The sequence below is a fragment of the Sinocyclocheilus grahami genome, unplaced genomic scaffold, assembly GCF_001515645.1.
Source record: "Sinocyclocheilus grahami isolate Dianchi unplaced genomic scaffold, SAMN03320097.WGS_v1.1 scaffold90.1, whole genome shotgun sequence".
Lineage (NCBI taxonomy): Eukaryota > Metazoa > Chordata > Actinopteri > Cypriniformes > Cyprinidae > Sinocyclocheilus > Sinocyclocheilus grahami.
The window spans coordinates 335,323-349,777 of NW_015505269.1; the positions used below are offsets into that span (position 1 = coordinate 335,323).

A 14,455-nucleotide genomic window follows, 5' to 3' on the forward strand; every position below is an offset into this window, starting at 1 on the left:
AAAGTATATAAATATTAAGAATAGTCTATATATATATATATTTATTCATTTTTTATTTATTTTATTTAATTTTTTTAGACTGCCTTTGGATCTTTAAAGGACTGCCACATTTCAGTCAATAATAACATAAAGACGGGGTTTCTAATAATATAAGACACCTCTTTATTTCAGAAATGATGTGCTGGGATAGAAACCATTTTTTTCCTAACATACTTTTCCACTCATGAAGGAGTTCCGATGTGATATCTGGAACATAACTTTTATAATCATCAACATCATCATCATCATCTTCATCCATTTTATGTTTTGTAATATAATAATAATAATAATAGTCTATAATAATAATAATTTAAAAAAATTATTGAATAAACATTATTATTATTTATTTTTGTTGTTGTTTTGAATAATTGAAACCCAGATTTAAATGAAAATCAGAAAAATAGATTGATATACAGTAAAGAAAATCAAGTCAATCAAATGTTGCTTATTAGTTTGAGATATTCTGACACCTGGTAAATATGCATTTAGAATTAAATGAATGAAAATGAATCTCCAAGTACAGCCGTACAGGGAATTTCAGTGCTGGTGACATAAATTGAAGCAAGTGTAGGAATATAAAAATACAAATAAAGATGTTGAGAAAAGTATCCATGCTGAGTTTGGTTAAACCAAGAGAAGCCTTTTTAATTATGGAAGAATACCTTTCATTATCACGCTGTTACACTTCAAAGCATCAATCAGCTTGTGTGCATATCGACTATTTTAATTGTGACTCAGGGGCGTCTTGTCTTAAACCACGCCGCCTTGTGGCGAAATCTGAACTGCAGCTCCTGCTGCGTACAAGTAGCTCGCGGAACAGTCCGCGCGAATCATTCTGTCAATTGAAGACTCACTCGAGACACATTTAGTGCACGGGATTGAAGCGAGAGGGGAGAGCCAGCAAGCCGGCCAACTCACTTTAAATAAACCAAGGGATGGCTTTCAGGAAGCCTGCTGTTCAGCTGCATCTTAAAACGTGCTTTCTTCTGCTTTTAGGGGGTCTGATGGAAGCTGCCCAAGAGCAAGGAAGCATGTACATGTGGATTGATGCCAATCAAGCAAGAATATTAATTGGTAATAGTGTTTAGCGCTTTAATGATATTAGAGCCCAAGTGTGAGCCAAGCCAGTGCATAATGACTTTAGCACAGGGGTTTTCAAGCTACGAGATGCTTGTGAATGCTCAATGTTTTCTCCAACAGGTTTTGAAGAGGATATTTTAATAGTCTCCGATGGCAAAATGGCCCCATTCACACACGACTTCAGGAAAGCTCAGCAGCGAATGCCAGCAATACCTGTCAATATCCACCACGTGAACTTCACCTGGCAAGCCACTCATCAGGTAGGCTACTGTCAAACTTTTGTATATTCTTCATCTGGCGTGATCTTAACCAGGGGACGCATTACACATTTTATTTCCTTGATGCAGTCCTATTCAGATAAAACATCTAAACATCTTTAAAACAAGCTTATCCTTTTACAAGTTTTTCCTTATGCGTGCACGTGGAGTTTTCAGGTTTATTGACTTTTATGATGAACATGTTTGTGTAAATAAGCTGTTTTACCATTCGGAAATACATGAAACCATGTGAAATATGCTGTTAATAATATACATTTCTTATATGAATTATTGTCATATTTCTTAGTATTTTCTTGTTTACATATAAAATATCTAAACTACGTTTAAACAAGATCCTACATTTAAATGAACTTAACATTAAAATACATTTTCTAACGAGTTAATAATGGATGCAATGATGTTTACAATAAATATATATTATATAAATAATTGCTGCAAAATATTTTCTTTGAAAACTAATCTCATGCCGTTTTGATTCTCAATTGAATTGCTCATTTTGTTTTAAAGTAGCTATACTTTTACTGAAAAAAAGTTTGTAATTAATCAAATATTTTTGCACTTTAATATTGTAAACCGAATCTGTGTCGTATATTGGCCTAATTTGAAAGGGGGGAAAAGTCATTTCAATTCTAGTGGTATTTTGCATGGTGGTGTTGTAAAGCTGCACGCGGATCAATGCATGTGCCAAACATCTGGGTCTTCATCAGTACACTGAGAGCGCGCGCTGTATTAAACAACCAAACTTCCATTTGGAATCACTTTGCGTTGCGTTGTTATTGCTTGTTGATCTTCTTTGTAATTCGTTAGGGTTTTGGCAGTAACAGTGGCAAATTATTTTTACCCTACAGAGCTTTCCCCCAAGGTTTCATAATATAATTTTTTTCACAGAAGATCCCAAATAGCCAGTATCTGGTATTCATTACAAATGACCTGACTAAAATCAGAAAGGAAATCTTTTAAAACCTTTTGGTTCTCAGGATCTCTTCTAAAAATGTAAAGGCTGCAATATATTTCTATGCATATTTTTATTTATACTGTGTATGAACTGTTTTAAGCATTATAAGGCATAATAATAAAAGTAACTTAATAATAATAATAATAATACAAAATGAAAAAAACATAATTAGTCTAACATCATTTTTTAAAAAGCTTTTATTTTGTCATTTTACATTTATTTGACAACTTTCCTAGCTGCCAAAATCATGTTTTGATTCAATTCAGATTTATTTATGGCACTTTTTACAGTAAATATTTTTTCCAAAGCAGTTTAACCAACTCCAGTTGACAAATGCAAGGAGAAAAGTAATAGAAAAATTCTTGATCACGTTTACGTTGCAACTTTTAAAAATCAGTTTGAACCTATTTTGTAATAGCATGGATAACCTTAAACTCACATAACACGTATGCAACCATACAATTTTCCATAAAAAAAAAAAAATTTTTTTATCAAACTGCCAACGGAAACTAGATCTATGATTCTCTTACATGCACCACAGCTTCATTCACAACTTTTGGGGGGAATGTACAGGAATCGCTTTTCATAAGTGATCTATCTTTGCACACCGGGATCATAATCCGTGAATGGCATGTTGACTTGACGAAAGAGCAGCAAGAGGGAGAAATTAAAATAGCAAGGGGAGGGATACGGAGGAAAAAGAGAAGGGCCCACTCTGTCCTGGCCCCTGTTAGCTTCAAAGACGGCCGCTGAGGCTTTAGAACAAAGGTCTCCGGCATAAAAGGCTGGCGGCGAGAGTTATCTGTGTTGGTTATTACCATTCAGCTGTAGGATTAGTTAAGCTCTCCACACAGCTTGTGTACTTTTGCCTTCATCAAACGCTGCCCAGCTTTTACACTCCGAAATTTAGAGACCAGAAAAAAGAAAGGAGGGGAAAAAAAGAACCATCTCCCTCGCTTTCATCTCCTTTTGGGACAGTTTTTTTTGTAGCGTGTGTTTGGCCTCACCATCACAAGTGTGTAATTCTCAAAAGGTTGCGCTTCTTTCGGAGGAAATTGATTGCCTTGCAAACTTAAGGATACCCGGAAACCCTCTTTTTACTCTTTAGAGATGTATATGTGCTCCTGTCATGAACCACATGCAACCTTTTTTGTGCTATTGTTCCAAACGCCCCTCTTTATGCAAATCTACACTACTTCTTTGAAGTTTAAAACAAAGTTAACCTCTGTTTATCTTTTTTTTTTATATTCAGGCAGAGTACTTTTATGAGTTTCAGACTCTGCGTTCATTGGATCAAGACATTATGGATGACCCTACCGTCAATGTTCCTCTCATAGGATCAGTGCCACACAAAGCCTCTGGTGTGCTTTTATTTAATTTATTTATTTTACTATTGTTGTGGCTTTAATCTTCCCTCTTAAAGGGATAGTTCACCCAAAAAGGACAATTCTGTCATTTACTCACCCTGCACTTTTTCCAAATCTGTGTGAGTTTCTTTCTTCTGTTGAACACAAAAGAAGATAGTTTGAAGAATGTTGGTAACCAAACAGCTGACGGTAGCCATTGACTTCCATGGTATTTTTTTCCATACTATGGAAGCCAATGGCTACCGTCAACTCTTTTGTTACCAACATTCTTCAAAATAAATTTTTTTTGTGTGTTCAACAGAAGAAATAAACTCACACAGGTTTGGAACAACTTGAGGGTGAGGAAATAATGACAGAATTTCATTTTTGGGAGAACCATCCTTTTAACAAACGCTTTGATAATAAACTGGTGGAGTACTGGAATATTCATGAAGTGTATTGATATATTCACATAATTATCTATCTAGATTCTTAAAATCACATCTATGAGATGATTATTATCCAAACAGCTGACGGTAGCCATTGACTTCCATGGTATTTTTTTCCATACTATGGAAGCCAATGGCTACCGTCAACTCTTTTGTTACCAACATTCTTCAAAATATATTTTTTTGTGTGTTCAACAGAAGAAATAAACTCACACAGGTTTGGAACAACTTGAGGGTGAGGAAATAATGACAGAATTTCATTTTTGGGAGAACCATCCTTTTAACAAACGCTTTGATAATAAACTGGTGGAGTACTGGAATATTCATGAAGTGTATTGATATATTCACATAATTATCTATCTAGATTCTTAAAATCACATCTATGAGATGATTATTATAGCCCATGTAACCTGTGGTACATCGATGCTTAAGGTTAGGTAATCAATAAGGGCTTTTGTGTACTCAGTGGTCCAGGTGGGCTTCCCATGCAGAGGTGACCAGGATGGTGTGGCAGCATTTGAGGTGACCATCCTGGTGATGGATGCTGGAGGAAACATCATCCTGAGGACGCCACATAACGCTATCTTCTTCAAAACATGTCAGAGAGGTACATTTTCCAAATTTGTAGTCCAACCTTACATGCACAAAATGAGTGTGTGGTTTATAGAAAAAGTTATGGAAATGTAAAATACTGCATCAGGCATAGAAACTCTGCTGATGAAAGCCCAGAAGCAATTTTATTGCTCAGAAGAGTTTTCAAGAACATTCAGCTCAGCTTCATCTCAGTTGTTCATCTCCTAAAATAAAATATAAACCGACACAAATGAGACATTTGACATATAATATGAGAATAGTGCTATAAGATAAATATAGTATTCTGTATATGGTAAGATATGGCGAATGTCTGGTTTTATGTAAATGTGAAACATTATTGAGATCTGAAGCTCTAAATATGTATATACACCACTATTCAAAAGTTTAGGTCAGTAAAGTTTTTTTTTTAAAGAATATTAAAATTTCATTCAGCTAGAATGCATAACATTGGCAAAAAGTGTCAGTAAAGACTATTCTATTTCAACTAAATGCTGTTCTTTTGAACTTTCTATTCTTCAAAAAAGTATGAAAATGTTCTCACAGTTTCTACAAACATTTTTTCAACATTGATAGAGATCAGCATATTAGAAGGACTTCTGAAGGATCACGTGACACTGAAGTCTGGAGAAATGATTGCTGAAAACTCAGCTTTGCCATCACAGGAATAAATTACATAAAAAAAAAAAAAAAATAGAATAATAATAAGAATATTTCACAGTATTGCGGTTTACTGTGTTTTTGATCAAATAAATGCAGCCTTGGTGAGCATAAGAGACTTCTTTTAAAAACATTAAAACATCTTACTGACCCCAAACTTTTGAACAGTAGTATATGTGAAATTATTGTTTTTTGCTAAAAGTCTTCTTTTGCTCTAGAAGAAACAATCAAGCTATTAAAGAGCTCTTATTTAGAGCATGTTTTGTCTCGCTCTTCTTTAAGAGTAGATGGTAAGAGAGAGAGAAGCAGAGATCATCATGGTACGGGTGATTCTCAACCTCACCCACAAAGCCATCGCTGGCTCATGAGGTCATGTGAATCCTGCCAGCTGCAGCCCTTTAGAATGAGCGTGTTATGTTCTTCTCTGATCCCCCCTCTCTTCTCTCACACAACACTAACCTCACGGTGTTGCATTCCCCTACACACCCTTCTCCACCCCTCTCCATTCGGCGTGTAGACTTCACAGATCAAATGGTCCATCTGTCTGAAGCCACCCCGCAGGGAGGAAGCAAAGTGTTTCCTAGTGACAGCTGAGGGTGCCTTAATGACTAGTACTCAAAACTTTTTTTTTTTAAAGTCTGGCTGCTTGAATTTCACCCACAGGACAAAATAATGTTGATGTAGTTGATTTAGCTTAACACCTTCAAGTTTATCCTCTTTTTGAGGACCATTTTTAAGAATGTTAAAACAACAGTTTCGTGTTTCATAAACATGATATAAATGAAACTGCATCGAGTTAACCTTAAAAAAGGTTAGTTTAGCCAATAATTAACATTCTGACATTATCTACCCAACTTTGTCATTCCAAACTTGACAAAAACACAAAAAGAGACATTTAACAGGATGTCCAAGCTGCTCTTTTCCATATAATGAGAATGAATGGGGACTAAGAGCAATAAAAGTGATCTATATGACTTTCCAAGCATTTTGAAGCTTTAAATGAAGAACAGACCCAAATTGAAAACGGTTTTCACTGAAAATATATCTTGACAGCCTCAGTCCCCATTCACGTTCATGGTATGGAAAAGAGCAGCATAGACATTCTGCTAAACTTCTCCTTTTGTTTTTCACAGAGAAAAGAAAGTCAAATGGGTATCCAAAGACATGAGGGTGAGTAAATGATGACAGAATGTCAAGTACACTAAACAACATAGTCTTTAAAGACAGTTGTGAATTACATTGAAACACATCTGCAACAGTATACGGGGCCACATTGCATTTGGCAGAGTTGTTGACATTGTGGTTTCACCTCAAAGCTGTTTTTTTCTCCTTATATGCTGGTGTCAGTTCTTTTGAAGGAATTACTGTTACTGAATTCACTGCTCTTTTTGATGTCCTTGAAGTGGAATAGGAAGGGAGTACGTTAGGAAGTGTTTGGTGAAGATTAAAAAAAGAAAGGAAATGTTCTCACCATTTATGTCTCCTTTTTCTGAAGCAAAGTGCCCTGGTGGTTGCCGCAATGGAGGCTACTGCAATGAAAGGCAGGTCTGCGAGTGTCAGGATGGGTTTTACGGCATTCACTGTGAGAAAGGTAACCATATTTATATAAGCCCATCATAAAGACAAATAAAAACAAAGTTACTGATGTACAAATTAGTATGTTGCAAGTTGCCCACAATGCAGTTTACTTCAAATGCAATGTAAATGAAATATATAAAAATGAAATAATATAAAAATGAAATAAAATAAACATTCAAATAAAAATGGAAACAAATGATTTATATTAAATAAAATATTGTATTATATATAACATATTGAAACATAATTTATATATATTCCTATAAAGGTCTCAAATCGTACCTGCAACCACACAAACCCATTAACAACAGATGTGAGCATGTAGAACCTTGTCATAAAGTCTCCACTAAAAAAGCCAGATAGGTTCATAAAAAAAAGAGAAGTATATTTGTATTCATTTAAATATTAGAGTTTTTATCAATAGTTTTGGTCTTACTAGATCTCTGAAGTGTCCTATAAAGGTCTCAAATCGTACCTGCAACCACACAAACCCATTAACAACAGATGTGAGCATGTAGAACCTTGTCATAGAGTCTCCACTAAAAAAGCCAGATAGGTTCATAAAAAAAAGAGAAGTATAGAGTTAGAAGTAACTCTTTTCTCAGAAAGACAAGCCTCCTTTGGAAACAAACAAGTGCATATAGTTTATTATGATGATGATTATACTCAACCTCAGGGCATCACTTCCCAAAATGCCTTGTGCAAATTACAAAGCGTGGTTAAGCCCGCTATGTACTAGTTTAGATGAAGGAATCGAGCACGCATGTATTCTAGAAGGTTTCTTGTCTGAAACAATGTGAATTACCCAGCAGGTTGGGAGGCACAAACATGTGTTTTTCATCTATTTACAACTTTAAAGAGCGGTTTACCAAAAAAGGCTTCCATTAGACGCTGAAAATGTTTTCAGTATCCTCATTGTAGCTGTGTTTGTACCTTCCACAAAACACCTTTCATCCAATACAGCTTTTGGCTGGTTTGTTTTCGCCTGCGTCGCTGCCAAAACCACAAAGATTTGTGCTTTGCATATCAAGAAAACCTGCACCCCAAAATATCCTCCATTCTTCAACAACAATAGCTGTGTGAAGTTTAATATGTATATTTTTTACTTAAAACTAGAATATTGTTACCTTATTTTCAGTTTGTCCCTGGAAACATTCATTTGTATTTTGCATTAAGAATATTTAAACCATGTGGGATGAGCTGCTACAAGTTACATTTCTTCTTTTCTTTATTAGCCCTCTGTTCCCCAAGATGTCTGAATGGTGGCCTGTGTATGAGCCCAGGTGTGTGTATATGTCCTCCAGGCTACTTTGGACTCAGCTGTGAGAGAGGTTAGTTTCCTACCTGTTATGTCGTATCAAACATGCTGTTATTGTGCTATATATGTGTTCAACCATTCATTAAACCATAAATTAGTACACTTGAACTTGACTAAAACATGCTATAAATCAATACAGGTAGTACACAAAAATAAACATGAGGGTTTTAAATACATTATCATGACTAATTAATCAATAACAAGACAGAAAATACTCTACTTTTTTTTTTTTTTACAGCTGTTTCTAAATGATTTAGACCAAAAGGTCAAAGCCATGAAACATGATCTACAAAACCGTTACTTAAATAAGTAAAAGCACAAATTGTGTGTGCATCATTTATCTTTGTAGTTTGTGATGTGTTCATTGATTTGCGTAGTTTTTTCTACATTAACAGCTAACTGCAGCACCACCTGTTTGAATGGAGGGACGTGTTTCCATCCTGGCAAATGCATCTGTGCCATCGGCTTTGAAGGGAGCCGCTGTGAGCTCAGTGAGTTCAGCTATGTGTACACTGTGAAAGAACTACAGTCAGACCACAATAACAGAACACATTAAAAGCGATCTAAACAAAATCAAACCAATTTGCAATGAAAAAAAAATTCTAATGGGTTTTCACTGCAAAAAATGCTTTTCTTACTTAGATTTTTGTCTTGTTTCCAGCCAAAATATAAAAAAATTTATAAAAAAATTAAAAAAAGTAAAAATTATTGTCTTTTCTTCAGAAAAAAACATGTCAAAATTAAGTGAGTTTTTGCTTGAAACAAGCCAAATAATCTTGTTTTCTGTTTGTTTCAAGCAAAAACTCACTTAATTTTTGCATGTTTTTCTTAAAACAAGACAACAATTTTTACTTGTCTAGAAAATCCTTCTTGATTTAAGAATATTTACATATTAAGAAAAGCATTTTTTGCAGTATAGGGGGGAAAAAATGTTAAATAAGAACTGCAACTACTAAAAGGGCATTGTTTTATATGCTTGAGGAATCACAAAAACAATTGTAGTCTTTATGTTCAAAAGTACCATTCAAAATTAATGGTTTTATTAAAAAAGAATGCGTTAAATTGATCAAAAGTGAAGAGATTGACAATATAACAAAAGATTTCTCTTTCAAGTAAATGCTGTTCTTTTCGACTTCCTATTCATCAAAGAATCCAGAGAAACATATATCACGGTTTCCACAAAAATATTAAGCAGCACAACTATTTTCAACATTGATAATAATAAGAAATGTTTCCTGAGCACCAACATATTAGAATGATTTCTAAAGGATCATGTGACACTAAAGAGACAGGAGTAACGGCTGCTGAAAATTTTGCTTTGCCATCACAGAAATAAATTACCATTTAAAATATATTAAAATAGAATGCAACATTTTATTTTGCACGCAACTCAAAAAACTACCATTCACAAAAAAAAAAAAACTTAAATTCCTGAACCTATGACTCATAAAATGCCAACTTCCAAGTTTTAGGACTACTAACTAAACAGCTCTATTAACTTCTAACGTAGAGTATTAACTGGCTGTTACTTTATCATCATCATCTTTCAAAGAGAAAGCCGTGTTGTTGTTCTTTGGCAGTAATAGGCTCACTTTCACAAATTGCCCTCAGAGCAGTTCTCCAAGTAAACTTCCTAAGTGACGTGTGTTCTCACATTAGTGTTAAATGGGCCGGCACCTACATGGGCAAACACAGGATGTAATGCAGTTGTGTTGTCACCCTAATCACTAATAACAACCTCATGAGCTCACATGCACTCAAGCAGTGTGGCGTTTTATCTCTGGCCATTCACAGAAAACGTTTTACTTCCTTTTTTTTAAATTAAGTGCAAGTATTGAGATAGAAGCCATTTAGGACTTGCTCACTGAGGCTTGCTTTGAGGGTGATAACAACTATATATACGTACTTCCTTTGCTTTAAAGGTCTGTATCTATTTCGGTGATGTTTAAACAACTCCTCTTTGACCCCGAATTTCATCCTTTCCTGTTCAAAGGCAGGAAGTATTGAAGTATTCAGAGGCGCTTGGTCTGAAAAGGGAGGAAAGAGAAAATACTGAAGTAACATCTCTGTAACATTTTAGTAGCATTAAGCCAGTTGTTGCTTTCTGATCCATTGCAGTATCGTGTTCTCTGCCAAAACGGGCTGTGACATAAATGCTCGGAGTCCTGTTGAGGTCATGTTATGTAAAGACGTCCCCCTCTTTGTCTGGTTTCATGGGTATGGATTTCGCTGATTTGTCAAGGAACAAAGAAGCCACTGAAATTCAGTTGATCTTGATCAAATATGCTGGTGTAAGAGGATCCGAGAGTGTTTGGAAAGGGTCTGTCTGCCTGTGTGTCCCTGCTTTTGTTTTTCAAAAGCATTGAATTTCCTTTTTTATGTTTCATTTAGTTTACTATATGTTTCTGTACATCATCTGCCTGCGTGTTAATTTTTACACTGCAAAAAATTTTTTTTAAATAAAAATATATATAAATAACTGTATATTATATATATATATATATATATATATATATATACACTGTATATATGAACAAATAAATACATTTAAATTTATATTTAAAAAATCATGTTAATATGTTTGTCTCATTTTCAGGAAACTTTCTAAAAATACTTAAAACAAGACCAATTACTGTAGTTTGACAAGAAAAATTGCTTAAACCCCCAAAGGCAAAAATAATAACATAAGCTTGATGCGGCATAACACCCCAATGGCAAATAAGGACATTAAATGTACATGCAATGTAAAACTTTTGTGTGCATTGAAAAATGTACATTTTATATTTTCTATAAATATATTTATATAAATATAACATGCAATATAATATTAATATATATAATGTTTAATATATGTCATTTATTAGATTTCTGTTCAGAATGATATTCAGTATAAACATATAAACATCCCTAAAGCAAGATCAGTTACTGTAGCTTGACTAGTAAAATTGCATTAAAAAAAGAAAATAAAGTAAGCTTTATATTGTAAACCCCAATAAATAAAGAAATGTTAAAATTGAAATGTTATATTTTATATAAATACATTTTATTTTATTAGATTTAAAAAATAATGAAATAAAGTTGATACTGTGTAAAACCCAGTTGCAAAAATAAATAATTATAAAAATATAATAATTATAATAATAATAAGTGTTTAAATTAATAATAAACAAGAGCTATTGTTCAAGATGATCTTGTCATAATAATACAAGTTACTAATAATATAAGTTAAGATAACTTATTTTGAAACGCCAGTTAGCAAGAAAAAACATTGTTTTTGCATTTTGGGATTGCATTTGCGATTGTTGTCTGCAGGTAAATGTCGACAGCTGTGCAGAAATGGAGGCAAATGCACGGGCAGGAACAAATGCAAGTGCAGCAAAGGCTACCATGGCGATCTGTGCTCCAAAGGTGAGATTATCTCCACTTGGCAGAAGAACTGTAGACATATTTGATCAAAAACACATGTTCCACCGCAGCATCGCTCTATGCGCTTTGCTCGCGCACAATAAACACATTGAAAAATGAACCGTCGGTGCTTGATTGCACCTTAAAATTTCCACTCGGGCTGCAGGCTTGCTGAACAGCACAGGATATATTTCTAAGACTAAACACTGCGTCTCTGTGTATGGCTGAATGTGTATGTGTATACGTGTGTGCAGCTGTCTGCGAGCCCAGCTGTGGAGCACACGGGACCTGTGTGGAGCCCAACAGGTGCCAGTGCAGGGACGGCTGGCATGGACATCACTGCAATAAGAGTGAGACAACATCCTTTTTTCCAAGGCCAAGATACTAATTGCCACCTGGAAATGGATTAGAGCAAGAAATCCGCTGTAATGCCAGGGTATTACCCTGGATATTTAGACATATTACCATAATTATACCATAGGTTTTTGGGCAAATGATATTCATGGTAGTACCTTGGAGTGCTATGCAATTGAAAACAACTTAAACTAAATGAAAACAGCTTTGTTAACTTAAAACATAAATAAAAAAAGATTACTGGGAAAATGTTAGAATGATTTCTGGGGAAAACTAAACTAAAATACATTTTCATGACCCCAGAACGAACTAATAAAAACAATAAAGTTTATAGATTTTTTTTTTTTAATTAATGGTACTTTATAAAACCTGTACAACTCACCTGCATTAAACATGTAAATGCCACTAGATAGTAATAACACTAGTCAATCTTTAGAAATGCAGACATTTTTTAAATGATACCATTATGCATTAACTTTTGCCCCCCTAAAAACACTAAAACAAAATTAGAAAATGTTGACAAAAGATAGAAAAACTTTGTGTAAACAAAAACTAAACTTAATTGAAAAGGCAAATTAAAAACAAAATAAATATTATACTTAAAAAATACAATTATAATAACCCAGATGCCATGCAGAAGTCTTTTGTCTATATTAAATATTTAATTTGTATTAATTATTTTAATATTTAATTATTTTATATCACGACACAGTATATGGTTTTGTAAGGCCAGTTATATATCTTACCCTCATGCATTTATAGTGACATTCAACCTCAAGTTAAGCAAATTTAACTATTTTTAATTTACAATTTTTCCGTCTCAGTAAGACGTATTGAACAGTCTTTATCAAATTAACCACAGTTTGCACCATTTGAACTAAAACCCTGGCAAAAATACATGTTTTGTATACATTCACAGTTTCTTATTTGTATTTTTGATCAGTATTGCAATATTTTATTATTTAATATGGAGCATGGTATCGCCACACGCTGTTATCGTAATGCCGGTTACCTGCTGAAATGGTTGAGCAAAATAAACTATTTTTAACTAGTACCTTTTCATACTTTTCCTTAAGTAGTATTGAACTATTTTATATCAAATAACCACAGTTTGCTCCATTTGAACTAAAACCCCCAGCAAATACGGCTTGGCTCTCAATCATAAATGTTATTCTGCACTGTGTGACACATTTTTAATGGCTCTCTTCCTCCAGGATTTCGTGGAGGAGTCTCCAACAGCCAGCAGGTCTCTGGCTCCAAGCACAAGTCACAGCCCGTGGCAGCGAAGGACACGAAGGAAGTGCCTGAATCCAGTCAGCCCTCTGAAACCAACTATGTGGTTTAAGCCTCCAAATTTTGGGTCAATGGCCCCTCCGTTTCAACATTGCCTTCTCCGGAACAAAGCTTTTATCCTCCTCTTCCGATCCTCATCGGGACACTCCCAAGCTGTACTCCTGCTTTCTCAGAGCGAGACTTGTTTTTGTAGTACAGTCACAGTGTCTTATTTTACCACACTAGAGCCTTTGATATAAAATCTCCCACAGTCACCCTTCATTGAGCTTCTGTCCTGCGTCAACCGAGAGGGGAGTGAGTCACATGCTTGTGGTGAGCGTCTGTGATGTTTGCGCGGTTTAGCTTCAGATGTGGCGCTGAATCACTGGGAGAAGTGTACGATCCGAGAACTTCCGGGTGCGGATCCGGCTTTTCTTAGGAATGTAATTGCTGTGTTTGGCTTGTGCTCATGGTTCATCTGATTTAGTAAACATATTGTCGTCATTATTGTCACTAACATTCTTTTTCATGCAAATCACACTTATGTAGTAGCTTCTCCAACAAGTACTTGTATATGTATCCTGTTCATGCTATGTAAAATTAAAATATATAGATATATATTTAGATATGGGTAGACAGTCTTTAAGTTTATGCTTAAAGTTTTATACGTATGTATAACAATGCACATAAGCTGCTTGTGATGTCATAAACAAAGCCAAAAAGTCTTAATTTTTCATGTGACTTCATTACAGAAATAAAATGTGTTTTCATGGAGCCTGTGAAGATGAAGTGTTTGTTTTGAACTGGTAATGCAACAGTTCTGTCATTATTAACTCACCCTCATGTTGTTCCAATCCTGTTTAACTAACTTTCTTCTGTGGAACACAAATATCCTCGAAAAAGGCCTGTTCACACCAAGAACGATAACTATAAAGACAACTATATTAGCGTCCACACTAGCCGACGATATCGTCTGTTTATTTTAAGTGCATCTGCCATTTTAAATTTTCATGCTCGTTACAGCTGGATTGATTCCGAATGGGTGTCAGTGTTATTACAGTTCATCAGCTGGAAAAAAAATGTCCTGAAAGTGATTCCAACGATATTGTTTATCTGTGCCTTTATCGTTA

General features: G+C 34.6%; 1 protein-coding gene across 2 annotated transcripts; it reads left to right on the forward strand.

The window, feature by feature from the left end:
• Positions 1-841: 841 nt before the first annotated feature.
• On the forward strand, positions 842-14,080 carry LOC107587135 (wnt inhibitory factor 1-like). Of its 2 annotated transcripts, none has more exons than XM_016274787.1 (10): positions 842-1,113; positions 1,240-1,379; positions 3,605-3,713; positions 4,614-4,754; positions 6,894-6,989; positions 8,212-8,307; positions 8,672-8,785; positions 11,607-11,702; positions 11,954-12,049; positions 13,268-14,080. In XM_016274787.1, exons 1-10 carry the CDS (start codon positions 975-977, stop codon positions 13,396-13,398), a joined length of 1,158 nt encoding a protein of 385 aa, XP_016130273.1. In that variant the 5' UTR covers positions 842-974; the 3' UTR covers positions 13,399-14,080. The 2 variants fall into 2 exon arrangements, with proteins under 2 accessions (XP_016130273.1, XP_016130274.1); XM_016274788.1 differs by having other exon boundaries at positions 843-1,113; positions 8,690-8,785; positions 13,268-14,079.
• The last annotated feature ends 375 nt before the right edge of the window (positions 14,081-14,455 follow it).

What these genes read in the sequence shown, in the direction of transcription:
- LOC107587135 (XM_016274787.1), top strand. Translation starts at nt 975, where the DNA reads ATGGCTTTCAGGAAGCCTGCTGTTCAGCTGCATCTTAAAACGTGCTTT. An exon ending in TCAAGCAAGAATATTAATTG is followed by an intron (nt 1,114 to 1,239) that starts GTAATAGTGTTT and finishes TTTCTCCAACAG; the next exon opens with GTTTTGAAGAGGATATTTTA. An exon ending in AGGGAGCCGCTGTGAGCTCA is followed by an intron (nt 8,786 to 11,606) that starts GTGAGTTCAGCT and finishes TGTTGTCTGCAG; the next exon opens with GTAAATGTCGACAGCTGTGC.